A 15,318-nucleotide genomic window follows, 5' to 3' on the forward strand; every position below is an offset into this window, starting at 1 on the left:
GGTTTTCATGTGAATTAGTTAATCTTATTAAGTTATTTTTAAACCTTCAAAAACTTATTAGTGATGGTTGAAGAGATATAAAAACAATGAATATAAATAATGTGATGGAAAGAGAAAAAAAGCTAGTGCAGATGATTGGTATGTGAGAGCTCAATTAATTATTTAAAATTAAACCAGTATTAAAATTTTAATTTCAATGATCTCGGTACACCAAAAATAAAATAAAATGTTTATGACCCTAATATGTTTTACAAAGATTTTATAATCTATGATAGAAAATTTTAATAAACCATAATTAAGTAAAAATAAAGAAATAAATTTCAAATATATCTTACGATTTTTCATTAATGCAATGCAATTAGTTTTGTTTTTTAGTTTTTCTTCTATTGCTATTGATGAAATCTATATTATGCGGAAAACTAGTGAATTTGGGGTATATAATTGAATGGCAAAACCAAAGAAAGAGGGAATATGCAGAGGAGCCGGTGCACAGCGCATCCTCAGAGAAAATCAAAAGGTCGGTGGGATTAAAGAAAAGGATCTCTCTTTTTCTTTCTCTGCTTTCTAAACTTTCTTGGCTTCTTTCTTACCACCCTCACCACCACCCCTCTCTTCTCTCTATAAAAGTGCTTCTCCTCCTCCCTTGAATTTCCCCCCTCTCCTCTCTTCTCTCATCTCTCTTCATTTCTTCATTAGGCAGCTCCATGAATCGTAATTGATTGATTAGTTAATTAATCAAAGAAAGAGAAGCAGGATGCAGAGTTAGTGGGTGTGTGACATGTGCTCTGCAATTCCCGCAGAGGTTGCTTTATTCGATGCTAGTTTCCAACACTCCCCCACCATCCTCCCATTTCACTCTCATCTCACATGTTTCTGACTACTGTGTATATAAACAACCTCCTTTTCATCTGGTGTTGTGAAATTATCAAGCTAGCTACCTAGCTGTGAAATCATCTAGCGAATTCCTGGTGGTTGATACATAGATATAGCAGAGCAAATGGCCGAAGAAGCTAAACAGGTGACTATATTTACGCACGCACGCACACCCACATGTTTTGTTTTTTTGTTTTGGTTGCTAATTTCAGATTTCTATTTGTTTGTTTATGTTAATTATGATTTCAAATTAAAGAATTTCTGGTTAACTAATTTAGTTGGGTACTCTGGATTTCTTTGCGAAAATTAAGAATATATATATATATATATCTAATGGTTAACTTTAATTGTGGGGATGGGAGGACAGCAGGAACAAGGTCCTCCGGCGGAGGAGAAGAAAGAAGAGAAGGGAGAGGAGAAGAAAGAAGAAAAAGCAGAGGAGAAGAAAGAAGAGGGTGGTGAGAAGAAACAAGAGGAAGAGGCAAAGCCGCCATCTCCATTCGTACTGTACGTGGACTTGCATTGTGTGGGGTGCGCTAAGAAGATCGAGAGGTCCATCATGAAGCTCAGAGGTACTGCACCACTGCGTCTGCATCCTCCCCTATAGTCTCTCATCTCATCTCTATTTCGTCGCCTGATTAAATTTCTCCATCTCTGGATGCAGAAATTTCTTAATTTTAACTTCGGTTCCGTTGTTAATTAATTGTTAATGGACATATAGAATTAATTAGTTAGTTAGTTAATTAAATGATGAGAATGGGATTGCGGGGATGAATCAAGCAGGGGTAGAGGAGGTGGTGATGGATATGGTACAGAACCAAGTGACGATAAAAGGGGTGGTGGAACCGCAAGCGGTGTGCATGAGAATAAGAAAGAAAACCAAGAGAACCGCCAAGGTCTTATCTCCGTTGCCGGCGACCGAGGGAGAACCCATGCCAGATGTCATTTCTTCCCAGGTTCATAATTAAATTAATGAACTTGTTTAGCTAATTATTCCTTGTTTATATCATCGATTATACAATTAAATTAAAAGAATATATAAAATTTTTCTAACTAATTAATTAATACAATGGTGCAGGTAAGTGGATTGGCGACGGTGGAGCTGAATGTAAACATGCACTGTGAGGCTTGCGCTGCCCAACTTAAGAGAAAGATACTCAAAATGAGAGGTAGGCAGCCGGGTTTATTCTTTTATTTTTCTGCGCACTGCACGGAATAAACTGTCAAATAGATGGGATGGGCAATGGACAACGCGCACTGCATGCCATTCCATTCCATTCCATTCCCATGATTGGGGCTCTATTTAGATCCTAGAAAGTAATTAGCACCGGCTGCAGCTAGGATTACTAAAAGAAATTCTTTAGTTGTGCGTATTATTTTTAACTCTAATCCTCCTTTGCCTTTGGGTTGTAGAGATTAAGGCCTATGGGACTGTCCAAATAACGTGAACTTGATTGGGATCTATAAAGTATCTTTTTCTATCTTTATTTTCAACTACCTTTATAATTAAATTATTTTTTATTTTACTTTATTTTACTATATTAGGAATTGATCAATTTTATATTCAACTACTTTAACTATTTTTGAACACCTCATTTTCTTATAAATTTTTTTATTAGAGTTCATGGGTGGGCTTAACACACATGAGTGAGTATCAACTTGACGATAGAAATTCTCAACAATTTGAACCTTAAAAGAAATTTTCATGATTTAAATTTTCTTTTAATATATTTTTATATTAATTTTTATTCAAATTTGTATATACCTAAATTTACATCTTTAAATTCACACACACACACACACAAACACACGCATATATATATATATATATACAAGAACTGGTTTGCAATGATGTTATCTACGAAATGAGAAACAATGTCATCTAAAAAAACATCTTTTACCACGTTCTTTGAAAGGTATTCAAGAAATAGAAAAAAATATCATCTATAAAAAATAACATCTTTTACCACGTTCTCTGAAAGATATCATTTGAATGGATAAGTTGGGTCTCATTCCCTTTCATCATTAATTAAATCTCTCGATTATTTTATTATAGGCTTCTTTAGATTTGTTTTTTATTTAATATTGTTTGAATTTGTAGTACTGTTTTGATTGGTTGTTGGTATTGTTTTTGAGAGGATTTTAATTTTTTTATCAGTAAGAAATGGCCTGCAATATTTTTGAATCCTTTTTACAAATTAAATTTTTATAAGTTAAGTTTTTTTATTTAGACTTAGAGTAACGGTATAATACAACTTTTACAAAACAGGCACACCATCAAAGGGGTGGTGGCGCAGTTGGCTAGCGCGTAGGTCTCATAGCTGTAGAGTAATCCTGAGGTCGAGAGTTCGAGCCTCTCTCACCCCATTCCAATTTTGCACAATTTTATCTATTTTTTATTCGTCGCAACAATCTCGTAGGCTATGTATATTAATTCTGAAGTGGAGTGGCAGGGGTGCGAACGGCGGAGACAGAATTGAGCAGCGGAAAAGTGACGGTGACGGGAACCATGAACGCAGAGAGGCTGGTAGACTATGTGTACAGACGCACCAAGAAGCAGGCCAGAATCGTTCCGCAGCCGGAACCAGCTGTAGCACCACCGGAGACTAAGGATAATAATGACGAGGATCAGAATAAGCCTGCCCCCAAAGAAGCAGCTGCAGCGGAAGCAAATAAGCCGCCGCCGGAAGAGAAGAAAGAAGAAAACGCTCCGGCAGCGGCAGAAGCAGAGAAGAAGGAAGAGAACAAAGAAGGCGGCGGCGGGGGTGGTGACGAAGCTAAAAAAGAACAGAAGAAAGAAGGAGGTGGCGACGAAGGCAAAGCAGGAGGGGATAATGAAGAGCAGAAGCAGGAGGCGAAGGGAGGAGATAACGGGGAGCAAATGAACATTGTAAATGTGGAGGCGGAGGAAAGCATGAAGATGATGATGTATAATTACTATCCACCGCTCTACGTCATGGAGCGAATCCCACCTCCTCAGCTCTTCAGCGACGAGAACCCCAATGCCTGCTCCATCTCTTAATTTAATTGATATAAATATATTTATAATTTAGAGCGAATCTCCCCCTGCTGGATCCATCGATGCATGCATGAGAATTTAGAGAACTCCGCCGGAATGATTATATATATTGGAAACCTGCGAGATGAGATTGATGGATCCAAGTTGATGCATCGATGATATATATAATAAAAAGTATTCTACATATGCATATACATGTAGAGTGCTCATATTGTATCATATTGTTATTCGTTATAGTTAAATGTGACACCTGCGTATGATATTTGATCCATCCATCATTCGTGTAATGCAATTTGTATCCTCACATCCCTCTTTGCTTGTGTTTGTTAGAGAGCATGCCCTGCATGCTTTATTATTATTATTATTATTATTATTATTATTATTATTATTATTATTGACAAGATAAAAGAATATATCATAAGGTTGAAACCAAACAAAATTTATAAGCTCAAGTCAGAAATTTGACAAATAAAGCGGAAAATGATCATCACAAGTGATTTAAACAACCGAACAAAACACAAACAAACAATACCAACACGCAAAAAATAGCCAACCAAGGAACAATCGTGACGAAACAGTTGACAAATTGATCACCTAAAGCAGACAAATTAACCACCTAAATTAGTTCAAATGTAATGAAATCCTTCCCAGTCCAACTTCGAAAAAATGGGATTAGACCTCAACCACTAGAATAGGCCAGAGATGCACCTAGAAAGAACTCCACCAGACAAATTAATGCATTTTATTTGTTATTGTAAGCCACCCAAACAGAACTTGCTAATTAACATGCACAAAAACATTTAAAAATAAATAAATAAATAAATAAATAATACAACAAGTTTACTTGCATTAACTAATACCTCAACTCAACTATACACAATTTATACCCAATACAATATTGAGTCTTTCATTTCTTTATATATATATATATATATATGAGAGATTTCATGTATGGAACATTCATAGCGCCTTTTAAGTCTTTCATCTTTCATGTAAGACCTTTCACTTGTTTATATTCTCCAAATAACACTACAAAAAATAAAGTTATTAGTGACAGATCAAAACCGTCACTAATAGCCAAAAAATCATCACTAATAGTATTAGTGACGGTTTTATAAGTATTAGTGCAAGTTTAAAATTAGTTGCCAAATCTGCGATAACTAAAACTTATTAGTGACAAATTTATAAATCATCACTAAAAGCCCAGTATTAGTGACGGTTTTATGCCGTAACTAAAAGCATACGACTTTCACTATAAAAGATACATGTTCTTCATTCAATAATCGTCACTAATATGACGATATTAGTGACGGTAAACAAAACCGTCACGAATATTACGATTTTAGTGACGAAATTCAAAATCGTCACTAGTAATGTCCTATTAGTAACAAATATAAAATCATTACTAATACATGACATTTAATGACGAATTAGAGCCGAGAAAATGTTCATTCTATAGTGACGGCATTTGACTTTTAGTGTCGGTTTAGAAACCGCCATTAATACTTCATCAAGCTATTATTAGTGACGATTTTTTCAACCGTGATTACTACATTTAAATAATTAATTTTTTTTAAAAAAAATTCATGTAAAAACCTATAATTACATGTTAGCATACATAATATTAAACCAGAATTATTAAAACATTCATAAATTATTAAATTTTAAAATACAAATTGTTCAAAAATCAAATACATACAAATATACAAATTCAAATTAAAAGATATAAATTAATTCTATTCAGATAACAAAAAATACAGGAAAAGTCAAAAGTTGAGCGCATCTGACTCGATTGTGCTGCCTGACATCATCGTAGTGTTCTAATAGCCGCAAACCTTACAAAATAATGATCATATACAACAAATTAGCTAGTATACAATGTTTGAACATATATGTATGTAGTATAATTAAAAATGATTTAATAGCAAAATGATTGGACATTCGGACATATTGTAAAAATATTATACAAATGTAACTAACTAAATTTGATTAGTCAGAATTCACCTCACTCGATTCAGACCTCGTATGCCCGAAATGTAAGTTAAGTGCTTAAACTGAACTAAGTTTATTAAGTTTGTTTTTATTCTATATTTGCTTTCAAGTGGGGAAAAAGCTCTCGGGAAGGAGTTTTTGAGCACCGTCAGCTCCAACACTTCCAGGTTAATGTGACGGACGTGTTGGAACCGACCACACTCGGTTTGGATCTCGTATACACGACTTGGACACCTGGGTGCTTTAACTGAACTAAGTTTACTAAATTTATTTGTATTCTAAGTTTGCTTCTAAGTTCGGAAAAAACTCCCAATGTCGAGTTTTTGGGCACCGTTGGATCCGATACATCCACGTCAATGTGACGGACATGTCGGGACTAACCACACTTGGTTTGGACCTCATATGCCCGAATTGGACACTTGGGTTGTTAAATTCAACTAAGTATACTTAGTTCGCATCTAAGCACATAATTTTCAATTGGCATGGAGTTTTTATGCTTCGTTAGCTTTGGCATGTCCAATTCAATGTGATGGATGTGTCAGGACTGATCACACTCGGTTTGGATCTCGTATGCGTGACTTAGACACCTCAGTGCTTAAAATAAACTAAGTTTACTAAGTTTTTTTTGTATTCTAAGTTTCCTTCTAAGTGGGGAAAAAAGATCCTAAGGAGGAGTTTTTGGGAACCGTCAGCTCTGACACGTCTAGGTCAATGTAACGAATGTGTCGCGACTAATCACACTTGGTTTGGACCTTATATGCGCGACTTGGACACCTGGGTACTTTAACTGAACTAAGTTTAATTACTAAGTTTGTTTGTATTCTATGTTTGCTTTTAAGTGGGGAAAAAGATCCCAAGGAGAAGTTTTTGGACACCGTCAACTTCGGAACGTCTAGGTCAATGTGACAGACGTTTTGGGATGAACCACACTCAGTTTGGACCTCGTATGCGCGACTTGGACACTTGGGTATTTTAACTGAACTAAGTTTATTAAGTTTGTTTATATTCTAAGTTTGCTTCTAAGTGGGGAAAAAGCTCTCGTGGAGGATTTTTTGGGCACCATTAGCTCTAGCACATCTATGTCAATGTGACGGACGTATCAGGATTGACCACACTCAGTTTGGACCTCGTATGCGCAACTTGGACACCTGGGTGCTTTAACTGAACTAAGTTAATTTACTAAGTTTGTTTGTATTCTAAGTTTGTTTCTAAGTGGGGAAAAAGCTCCTGGGGAGGAGTTTTTTGGCATCGTCAACTTTGGCACGTCCAGGTCAATGTGACGGACGTGTCGGGACTAACCACACTCGGTTTGGACAACGTATGTGCGACTTGGACCCTTGGGTGCATAAAAACTAAACTAAGTTTACTAAGTTTGTTTGTATTGTATGTTTGCTTCTAAGTGGGAAAAAAGCTCCCGAGGAGGAGTTTCTGAGTACCATCATATTCAGCACGTACAAGTCAATGTGACGGACGTTTCAAGACTAACCACACTCGGTTTGGACCTCGTATGCCCGAATTGGACAATTGGGTGGTTAAATTTAATTAAGTGTACTTAGTTTGCCTCTAAGCGTATAATTTTCAATTAGCATGGAGTTTTTAGGCACTGTCAGCTCCGGCACGTCCAAGTCAATATGACGGATGTGTCGGGACTGACCATACTCGGTTTGGACCTTGTATATGCGATTTGGACACCTAGGTGCTTTAACTAAACTAAGTTAAATAAGTTTGTTTGTATTCTAAGTTTGCTTCTAAGTGGGGAAAATGCTTATAGGGAGGAATTTTTGGGCATCGTCAGCTCCGGAACGTTCAAGTCAATGTGACGGACGTGTCGGGACTAACCACACTTGGTTTGGACCTCGTATGCGCGACTTGGACACCTGAGTTCTTTAACTGAACTATGTTTACTAAGTTTGTTTGTATTCTAAATTTTGTTTCTAAATGGGGAAAAGGCTCCCAAGGAGGAGTTTTTGGGCACCGTCAGCTCCGCCACATCTAGGTTAATGTGATGGATGTATCAAAACTAACCACACTTGGTTTGGATCTCATATGCGCGACTTGGACACCTGGGTGCTTTAACTAAAATAATTTTACTAAGTTTTTAGTATTCTAAGCTTGCTTCTAAGTGGGGAAAAAACTCTCGGGGAGGAGTTTTTGGGCATCGTCAAATCTGACACGTCCAGGTCAATGTGATGGACATGTCTGGACTGACCACACTCGGTTTGCAAAAATGGAACACAAAGGTTTATAACATGTATAAGAATATTGAACTTGTTGAATATATAGATAATTATATAATATCTAGTTACATAGACCCAAGTGTGGAGAATCAACCAGTCGAGAAGGTGTCCAAGCTTGGACTGTATTTGTAGTAACCCGAATTTTATATAGCAACGAAAGATCTTAAATATATTTACCTGAGTACTAAAAACCTTTATTACAACAATATCTCTAATATCAAATATTATCTTCCGTAAGATTCTAAAACATTAAAAAATACAACTAATCTTAGATCTATTCTAAATAACTCTTACTATTCCACCTACGCTTCCGCTATGCTACTCTGATTTCGGTTAGGCTCCTCAGGATATCTGAAATGTATGAAAATAACTGGGTGAGATTTCTCTCAGTAAGTATGGACTAGATTATTATCAACGTATGGCTAAAATGAGCTATAGTATACAAATACATTCAATAATTCTATTCTAATAAAAATCGCATTTGTAAATATTTAATTTAATAATTTAACTTTTAAACCCGCATTTGCAAAATAGTGGACCACATATAAACAAATATACGTAATTTCCTTCAAATCATAATTTAAGGCTATCATATGACCATAATCACATAAATACACAAATATGTATAAAGAACTTCTTTTTGGCCATTTTATGTTTAACCCTCATGATTGAGTTGTGCGGTCCAAAAACTGGATTTAGTTGGTTGGCCACCAACCAATCAGATTAAATCAAAAGTTTATGTCTGTAAGATCAGTTTTTCTGTCACATCCTCATACTTAGGTCAAACTGACTATCCACCGCCAATACTTCTAGAACAATGTGACTGCACTTATAAGAACCCGAAATATGAAAAATGGGTTTAAATATTAATAGAGGGGCAAAATTGGAAATTAATGGGTCAAAGGGCTATAAAAGGAAATTTCCTTTGCTTCCTCATTAAGAAATCTCAAATATATATATATATATATATATATATCTCTCTCTCTCTCTCTCTCTCTCTCTCTCTAAACCTCTCCCTACTCCTCTCTAGAATTCTTCGCCGATCGTTGACGGAATCAGAAAAAGAAAGCTACCACGAGGATCGTGGAAGGATTCTCTACAACTTCAATGGATCAGAATCTTGTTTCAAAGATTTTCGGGTTTCGGTGTAAAATCGAGGTAAGGCTCGATTTTCAATTCTGATCCTGTAGGTTTGTAGGTAACTGTCTTGTGAACATATTATGTACTGTGATTTGTAAGTTTTGGAACTCGGTTCACTGTTTAAGGACCTTGGAGTTTGGGATTTTCTTACGGGGTTAAGGTAAGGGGAACTATGTTTATATTAGTTATTTTTGAAATCGGACTCGGTGGAACTGTGGTCCATGGTCCTATGTGTGTTTTGGCTACTTATTGGGGGGGGGATCTAACGAGAAAAACTATAGGTTTTTCATTATTACAGTTTTGGAAAAAAGGGGGCGACGGGTTGAATCCCGAGTTTTGTTGAAAATCGAGTATATGTGCCTTGACTTTGTTTAAATTGTATTTTTTTGAAAAATCATGATTTAGATTACCAAATGAGTGTGATTTGTTTGATTATATAAGCATGCATGTGTGTGTGATATGTTGAAATGCTAGTAGGAATGCGGTTCCGAAATTGTCCCAAGTGTTGAGAGTGTCCGACTCTATATCTGAGGGCGTGTTATCACCTACCATGTAGGCAAGAGTGTCTAGCTCTATAACTGAGGGCGTGAGCCTATTCCAGCAGATCAGGTCGAAGGGTGTGGATCCACTAGTTTAGTGCCGGTACGATGCCATGGGAGTTGGGGACTAGCCATATGCCGGTGGCGCCGTGTTCGCGGGTTGGCTACGGGCCAACGTCCTATGTCGCGGGGCGGCTTTGGGCCGAAGAGTGTGACGACACTAAGGATTACTGATCATGTGTATGTATTGTGACGGGGCTACGTATAAATGGCCGCCGTATGTGTGCGTGTATGCACTATGTAAATTAGTACTGGAATGCATTTAACTGCGTGTATGTTGTATCATGATAACACTTAAATGCCACACACCGATATAACCTGTGTTCTTCCTTACTGAGCGGTGTCTCACCCCTACTATACGTACATTTTTACAGGTCCTTCTAGTAACTGGAACTAGCGTCCTGGTGTAGGGAGCGTAGTGGCCGGTGTACTGCGTTAGCGCTTGGGTAAGTACTAGGACTGTAGTTTTGTTGAGTTGCCATTTTGAGTTGTATTTGGGCAACCAATTTGTACGTTTTGTTATAACCATGTTCTGCTCTTGTATAGACTCTGGTATGGTATTGCATATGTTGATATAGAATGACTTTTTTCATTGCGTATATGATTGTGGTTGGTTGTGTTTAGGGTGCCTGGGAACTCCATGGGGTCGGACCCTCATCCATTGTACTGTATCTATGATGATTTGTATGATATAGGGACATGTTAGGTTACATTTTCACCCCTGGGTTCCATTACGGGGTTCGGGGCGTGATAGCTTGGTATTAGAGCTAACCAGGTTACTAGATCTTATAGACTTGCTTAGGCTTAGTTATGAGTACATACCATAGTATAGGATGTGGATATAGGTAGAGTTGGTTGAGAGTTGTTCGGTTGCTAGACCGGGAATTGTCGATGGTATTCCGTGTTTTTCCTAGGATGACGATTCTAGTAAAAGCAGGGCAGATCATTGATGACTTTCGTGTCGGTGTGATAGGACAGACCTAGACCTGGCAGGAAGTAGTTAACACGATTAGTGTAGATTATTGCGTTAACTGTATCTGTTATAGGGATACTGATAGATTCCTATTGTATTGCAGAATGGAGCCCAAGGATAATAACTTGGGAAGTGACTCCGAGGAGACTGGGAGTGATGAGTCTCCTTCTATGCCTCGGGGTTTGACGAGGCAAGTATTGGGGGAGATCAGGCAGAGTGTGAGGAGACGTGAGCGCTCTCCTACTGCTGCGAGGTGCACCATTAAGAGGTTCACACGCATGCATCCTCCGATGTTCTCTGGAGGACCAAACTCGATGAAAGCAGAGGACTGGATAGAAAAGACTGAGAGGATCTTGGAGATCCTGCACTGCACGGATAGGCAGCGAGTTCTTTATGCTACCTTCCAGCTGTCTGGGGAAGCAGGTTGATGGTGGACTGCGGTGAATCTGTTGGAGAAGCAGAGAGCTGGTCCTGAGGAGATGACGTGGAGCCAAAGAGGTGTTCTTTGACAGATACTTCTCGGCTTTCGTACGAGATGCGAAGGCAGATAAGTTTTCTGCGCTGACTCAAGAGAGTTTGATGGTGCAGGGGTATATGGCTCGATACATAGAGTTGTCCCTCTTTGCACCATGTATGATCTCGAGCGAGTATGAGAAGACTCGGAGGTTCGAGAAGGGTTTGAGGAAGGATATCTGCAGACTAGTGGGTATGCTTCAGATCCTCGAGTTCTCGGTATTGGTAGATAAAGCCATGGTGATCGAGACTGGTATCCGAGAGGATGAGGTGGATTAGGAATCGAGGAAGAGGACGGTACCTTCTGGTTCTCAGACAGGATCTCGTCAGGGATCGTGGAAGAAAAGAAGCAAGGGCTCGGTTTACCGCCAGAATACCGAGTGCTAGGACTCTCAGATGAGCCAGACCGGTGGTCATTGTACTAGATGACAAAGGTGGCATGAGGGAGAGTGCTGGTCATTTGGGGGTAGTTGCTACAACAGTGGCTAGCCAGACCACATGTCTCGTGATTGTTGAGCACCGAGGTGAGACTTTCCTGTTGTTAGTGAGGACCGAGGGAGTAATCAGATACCTCGGGGAACTGCTCAGACAAATACAGCTCCGGACAGAGTATACTCTCTTACTCCAGCGGACGCTGAGCATGCAGGTAACGTGGTGACAGGTAACTTATTATTGCTTTCGAATAAAGCTTCTGTTCTGTTTGATTCGGGTGCAACCCATTCTTTTGTATTTGTAAATTTTGTGGGATGGTGTGGGATTGAGACTCGAGACATGAATGAGGTATTAGCTGTTACTACACCATCTGGGAGTATATCTTTCTGTAGGAAGATGTTGATAGACTGGCCAGTGGAAATTCAGGGAAAGATGTTACCAGTGAATCTTGTGGTATACGACATATCAGGGTTCGACGTCATTCTGGGGATGGACCGGTTGTTCTCCAGTTATGCCATGATCGACTGTCGTAGAAAGGTGGTAGTTTTTAGACCTCCTGGGGAGCAGAAGTACCAGTTCGTCGGATCGTGTGTGCGTTCAGTGCGATAGATTCTGTCGGCACTACAGGCGAGGAGACTACTCTTGGACGAATGTCAGGGGTACTTAGCTTGTGTGGAGGAACTGCAGCGGGATGAGTTGAGACTCGAGGATATTCGGGTAGTCAGCAAATTCCCGGATGTGTTCCTAGATGATTTACCCGGTTTACCTTTAGATCGTGAGGTGGAGTTTGCGATAGAGTTGTTGCCTAGTAAGGCGCCGATCTCTAAAACTCCGTATCGGATGGCTCCAACAGAACTTTGGGAGTTAAAGGAGCAGCTGCAGGAATTACTAGACAGAGGATTCATTCGACCTAGTGTTTCACCCTAGGGAGCTCCAGCACTGTTTGTGAAGAAGAAGGACGGGTAGATGCGGATGTGCATTGATTACCATGAGATTAACAAGGTAACTATGAAGAATCGTTATCGTTTACCTCGTATAGATGATCTCTTTGACCAGTTCTAGGAGACGCAGGTCTTTTCGAAGATCGATTTGCGGTCAGGATATCATCAGGTGAGGGTTAGAGTAGAGGATGTAGCAAAGACGGCTTTCCGAACCAGATATGGCCACTATGAGTTTTTAGTCATGCCTTTTGGGTTGATGAATGCTCCGGCAGTGTTCATGGATCTGATGAACAGGGTTTTCCATGAGTACCTAGATCGGTTCGTGGTGGTATTCATTGATGACATTCTGGTATACTCGAGGAGTACGAAAGAACACGTGGAACATTTGAGGTTAGTGATATAGATTCTGCGAGAGAAGAAACTGTATGCTAAGTTGAAGAAATGTGAATTCTGGTTAAGTCAGATTGTGTTCTTAGGCCATGTGGTTACTGGGGAAGGAATATTAGTTGATCCTAGCAAGATTGAAGCTGTGGTCGACTGGGTAAGGCCGAAGAATGTGCAGGAGGTTCAGAGTTTTCTAGGACTGGTAGGATACTATCGTCGGTTTGTAGATGGTTTCTTTAAATTGTCTGGACCTCTGACTCGATTAACCAGGAAGGGAGTCCAGTTTGAGTGGACTAATGATTGCGAGCAGTGCTTTCAGGAGTTGAAGCACCGGCTGGTTACTGCTCCAGTGTTGACCATTCCTTCGAGGGATGATGGATTTGTGATTTATAGCGACGCGTCTCTAAAGGGCTTTGGATGTGTGCTTATGCAGTAGGGTAAGGTTGTGGCGTATGCTTCTCAGCAACTGAAGGAGTGTGAGAATAATTACCCTACGCATGATCTGGAGTTGGCTGCTGTTGTGTATGCACTAAAGATCTGGCGACACTATTTTTACGGGGTGCAGTGTGAGATCTTCACTGACCATAAGAGCCTTAAGTATTTCTTCACGCAGAAGGAGTTGAATATGAGGCAGAGGTGATGGTTAGAGTTAATCAAGGACTATGATTGCATGATCAGTTATCACTCGGGGAAGGAAAATGTGGTGGCTGATGCGTTGAGTCGGAAGTCAGGACCTACAACTGTATCTGCGGTCGTAACTTAGTGTCACATTAGACAGGATTTGGAGAGCTCAGGTATAGAGTTAGTGGTTGGTGATCATCAGGCTTATTTTGCTGGTTTGGTGGTCTAACGGACCCTATTTGAGCGTATAAAAGCCGCGCAGGCTAGTGATGTAGAGTTGGCAGAGGCTATTGAAAATGTACAACAAGGATTGACTACAAAGTTTAACATCTCTGAAGGAGGTGTGTTGAAGTTTGGGACCAGACTGTGTGTTCCGAACGATGATGAGATCAGAAGGACCATTCTAGAGGAGGCGCAAAGTTCTATGTATACAGTACATCCTGGCAGTACAAAGATGTATCGGGACTTGCACGAGACCTTCTGGTGGTCTGGTATGAAGAGGCAGATTGCTCAGTTCATGGAGCAGTGTCTGACGTGTTAGTAGGTGAAAACTGAACATCAGAGGCCGGCAGGGCCTTTGTAGCCTTTGCCTATTCTGGTGTGGAAATGGGAGCATATTTCCATGGATTTTGTGACCGGTTTGCCACCAGCGCTTCACGGGCAAAATGCTATATGGGTGATCGTGGATAGATTAACGAAATCTGCTCATTTCATACCGATGAAAGTTAACTATCCTTTGAGTAGGCTAGAAGATTTGTATGTGCATGAGATTGTGAGAATGCATCAGATACTGGTGTCCATAGTATCAGATCGGGGACTCGAGGTTTACTTCCCGATTCTGGATGAGCTTGCAGGAGGCATTGGGGACGAAGCTTACTTTCAATACAGCGTTCCACCCCTAGATTGATGGACAGTCGGAGAGGACGATATAAATATTGGAAGATATGTTGCGAGCTTGTGTGTTAGACTTCGATGGTAGCTGGATACAGTTTATGCCACTTGTGGAGTTTGCTTATAACAACAGCTTCCAATCTAGTATCGGGATGACACCGTTTGAGGCTTTGTATGGTCGGAGGTGTCGATCTCCTTTGTGTTGGGGTGAGGTTGGTGAACGTTAGGTGTTAGGGCCTCAACTTGTGCAGAAGGCGTCTGAGAAGGTGGGTTTGGTCCGGGAGAGGATTAAATCGGCTCAAAGTCGACAAAAGAGTTATGCAGATGTTCGCCACCGTGAGTTAGAGTTTGAAGTGGGAGGTAAGGTATTTCTACGTATTGCTCCGATGAAAGGAGTAATGAGATTCGGCAGGAAGGGCAAGCTGAGCCCGAGGTATATCGGACCATTTGAGGTACTTTAGCGAGTGTGTCCGGTAGCCTACAGAGTTGCATTACCTCCAGCACTTTCGAGGGTCCATGATGTGTTTCACGTCTCCATGTTGAGGAGGTACGTGTTGGATCCTTTACATGTGATTAGTTATGATGAGTTAGAAATTGGGGATACTTTAGCGTATAAGGAGATACCTATTCAGGTCCTAGACCGTAAAGTTCAGAAGCTTTATACCAGAGAGATACCGTTAGTGAAGGTATTGTGGCGAAACCA

The 15,318-nt window shown here is 39.8% G+C and overlaps 1 protein-coding gene and 1 non-coding gene across 3 annotated transcripts; both read left to right on the forward strand.

Annotated features, from left to right (window-relative positions):
• Positions 1-455: 455 nt before the first annotated feature.
• Positions 456-4,167, forward strand: LOC131146025 (heavy metal-associated isoprenylated plant protein 9). 2 transcript variants are annotated; one of them, XM_058095284.1, is made up of 5 exons: positions 456-1,018; positions 1,241-1,445; positions 1,657-1,829; positions 1,952-2,042; positions 3,327-4,167. In XM_058095284.1, the coding sequence occupies exons 1-5, from the start codon at positions 998-1,000 to the stop codon at positions 3,893-3,895; spliced, it is 1,059 nt and encodes a 352-aa protein (XP_057951267.1). In that variant the 5' UTR covers positions 456-997; the 3' UTR covers positions 3,896-4,167. The 2 variants fall into 2 exon arrangements, with proteins under 2 accessions (XP_057951267.1, XP_057951268.1); XM_058095285.1 differs by having other exon boundaries at positions 1,244-1,445.
• Positions 3,156-3,240, forward strand: TRNAM-CAU (transfer RNA methionine (anticodon CAU)). Its single transcript is given in 2 exon segments — positions 3,156-3,193; positions 3,205-3,240. It is a non-coding gene; the product is annotated as a tRNA-Met (tRNA).
• Positions 4,168-15,318: the final 11,151 nt, after the last annotated feature.

This window comes from Malania oleifera, chromosome 13 (assembly GCF_029873635.1).
Source record: "Malania oleifera isolate guangnan ecotype guangnan chromosome 13, ASM2987363v1, whole genome shotgun sequence".
Taxonomy (NCBI): domain Eukaryota; kingdom Viridiplantae; phylum Streptophyta; class Magnoliopsida; order Santalales; family Ximeniaceae; genus Malania; species Malania oleifera.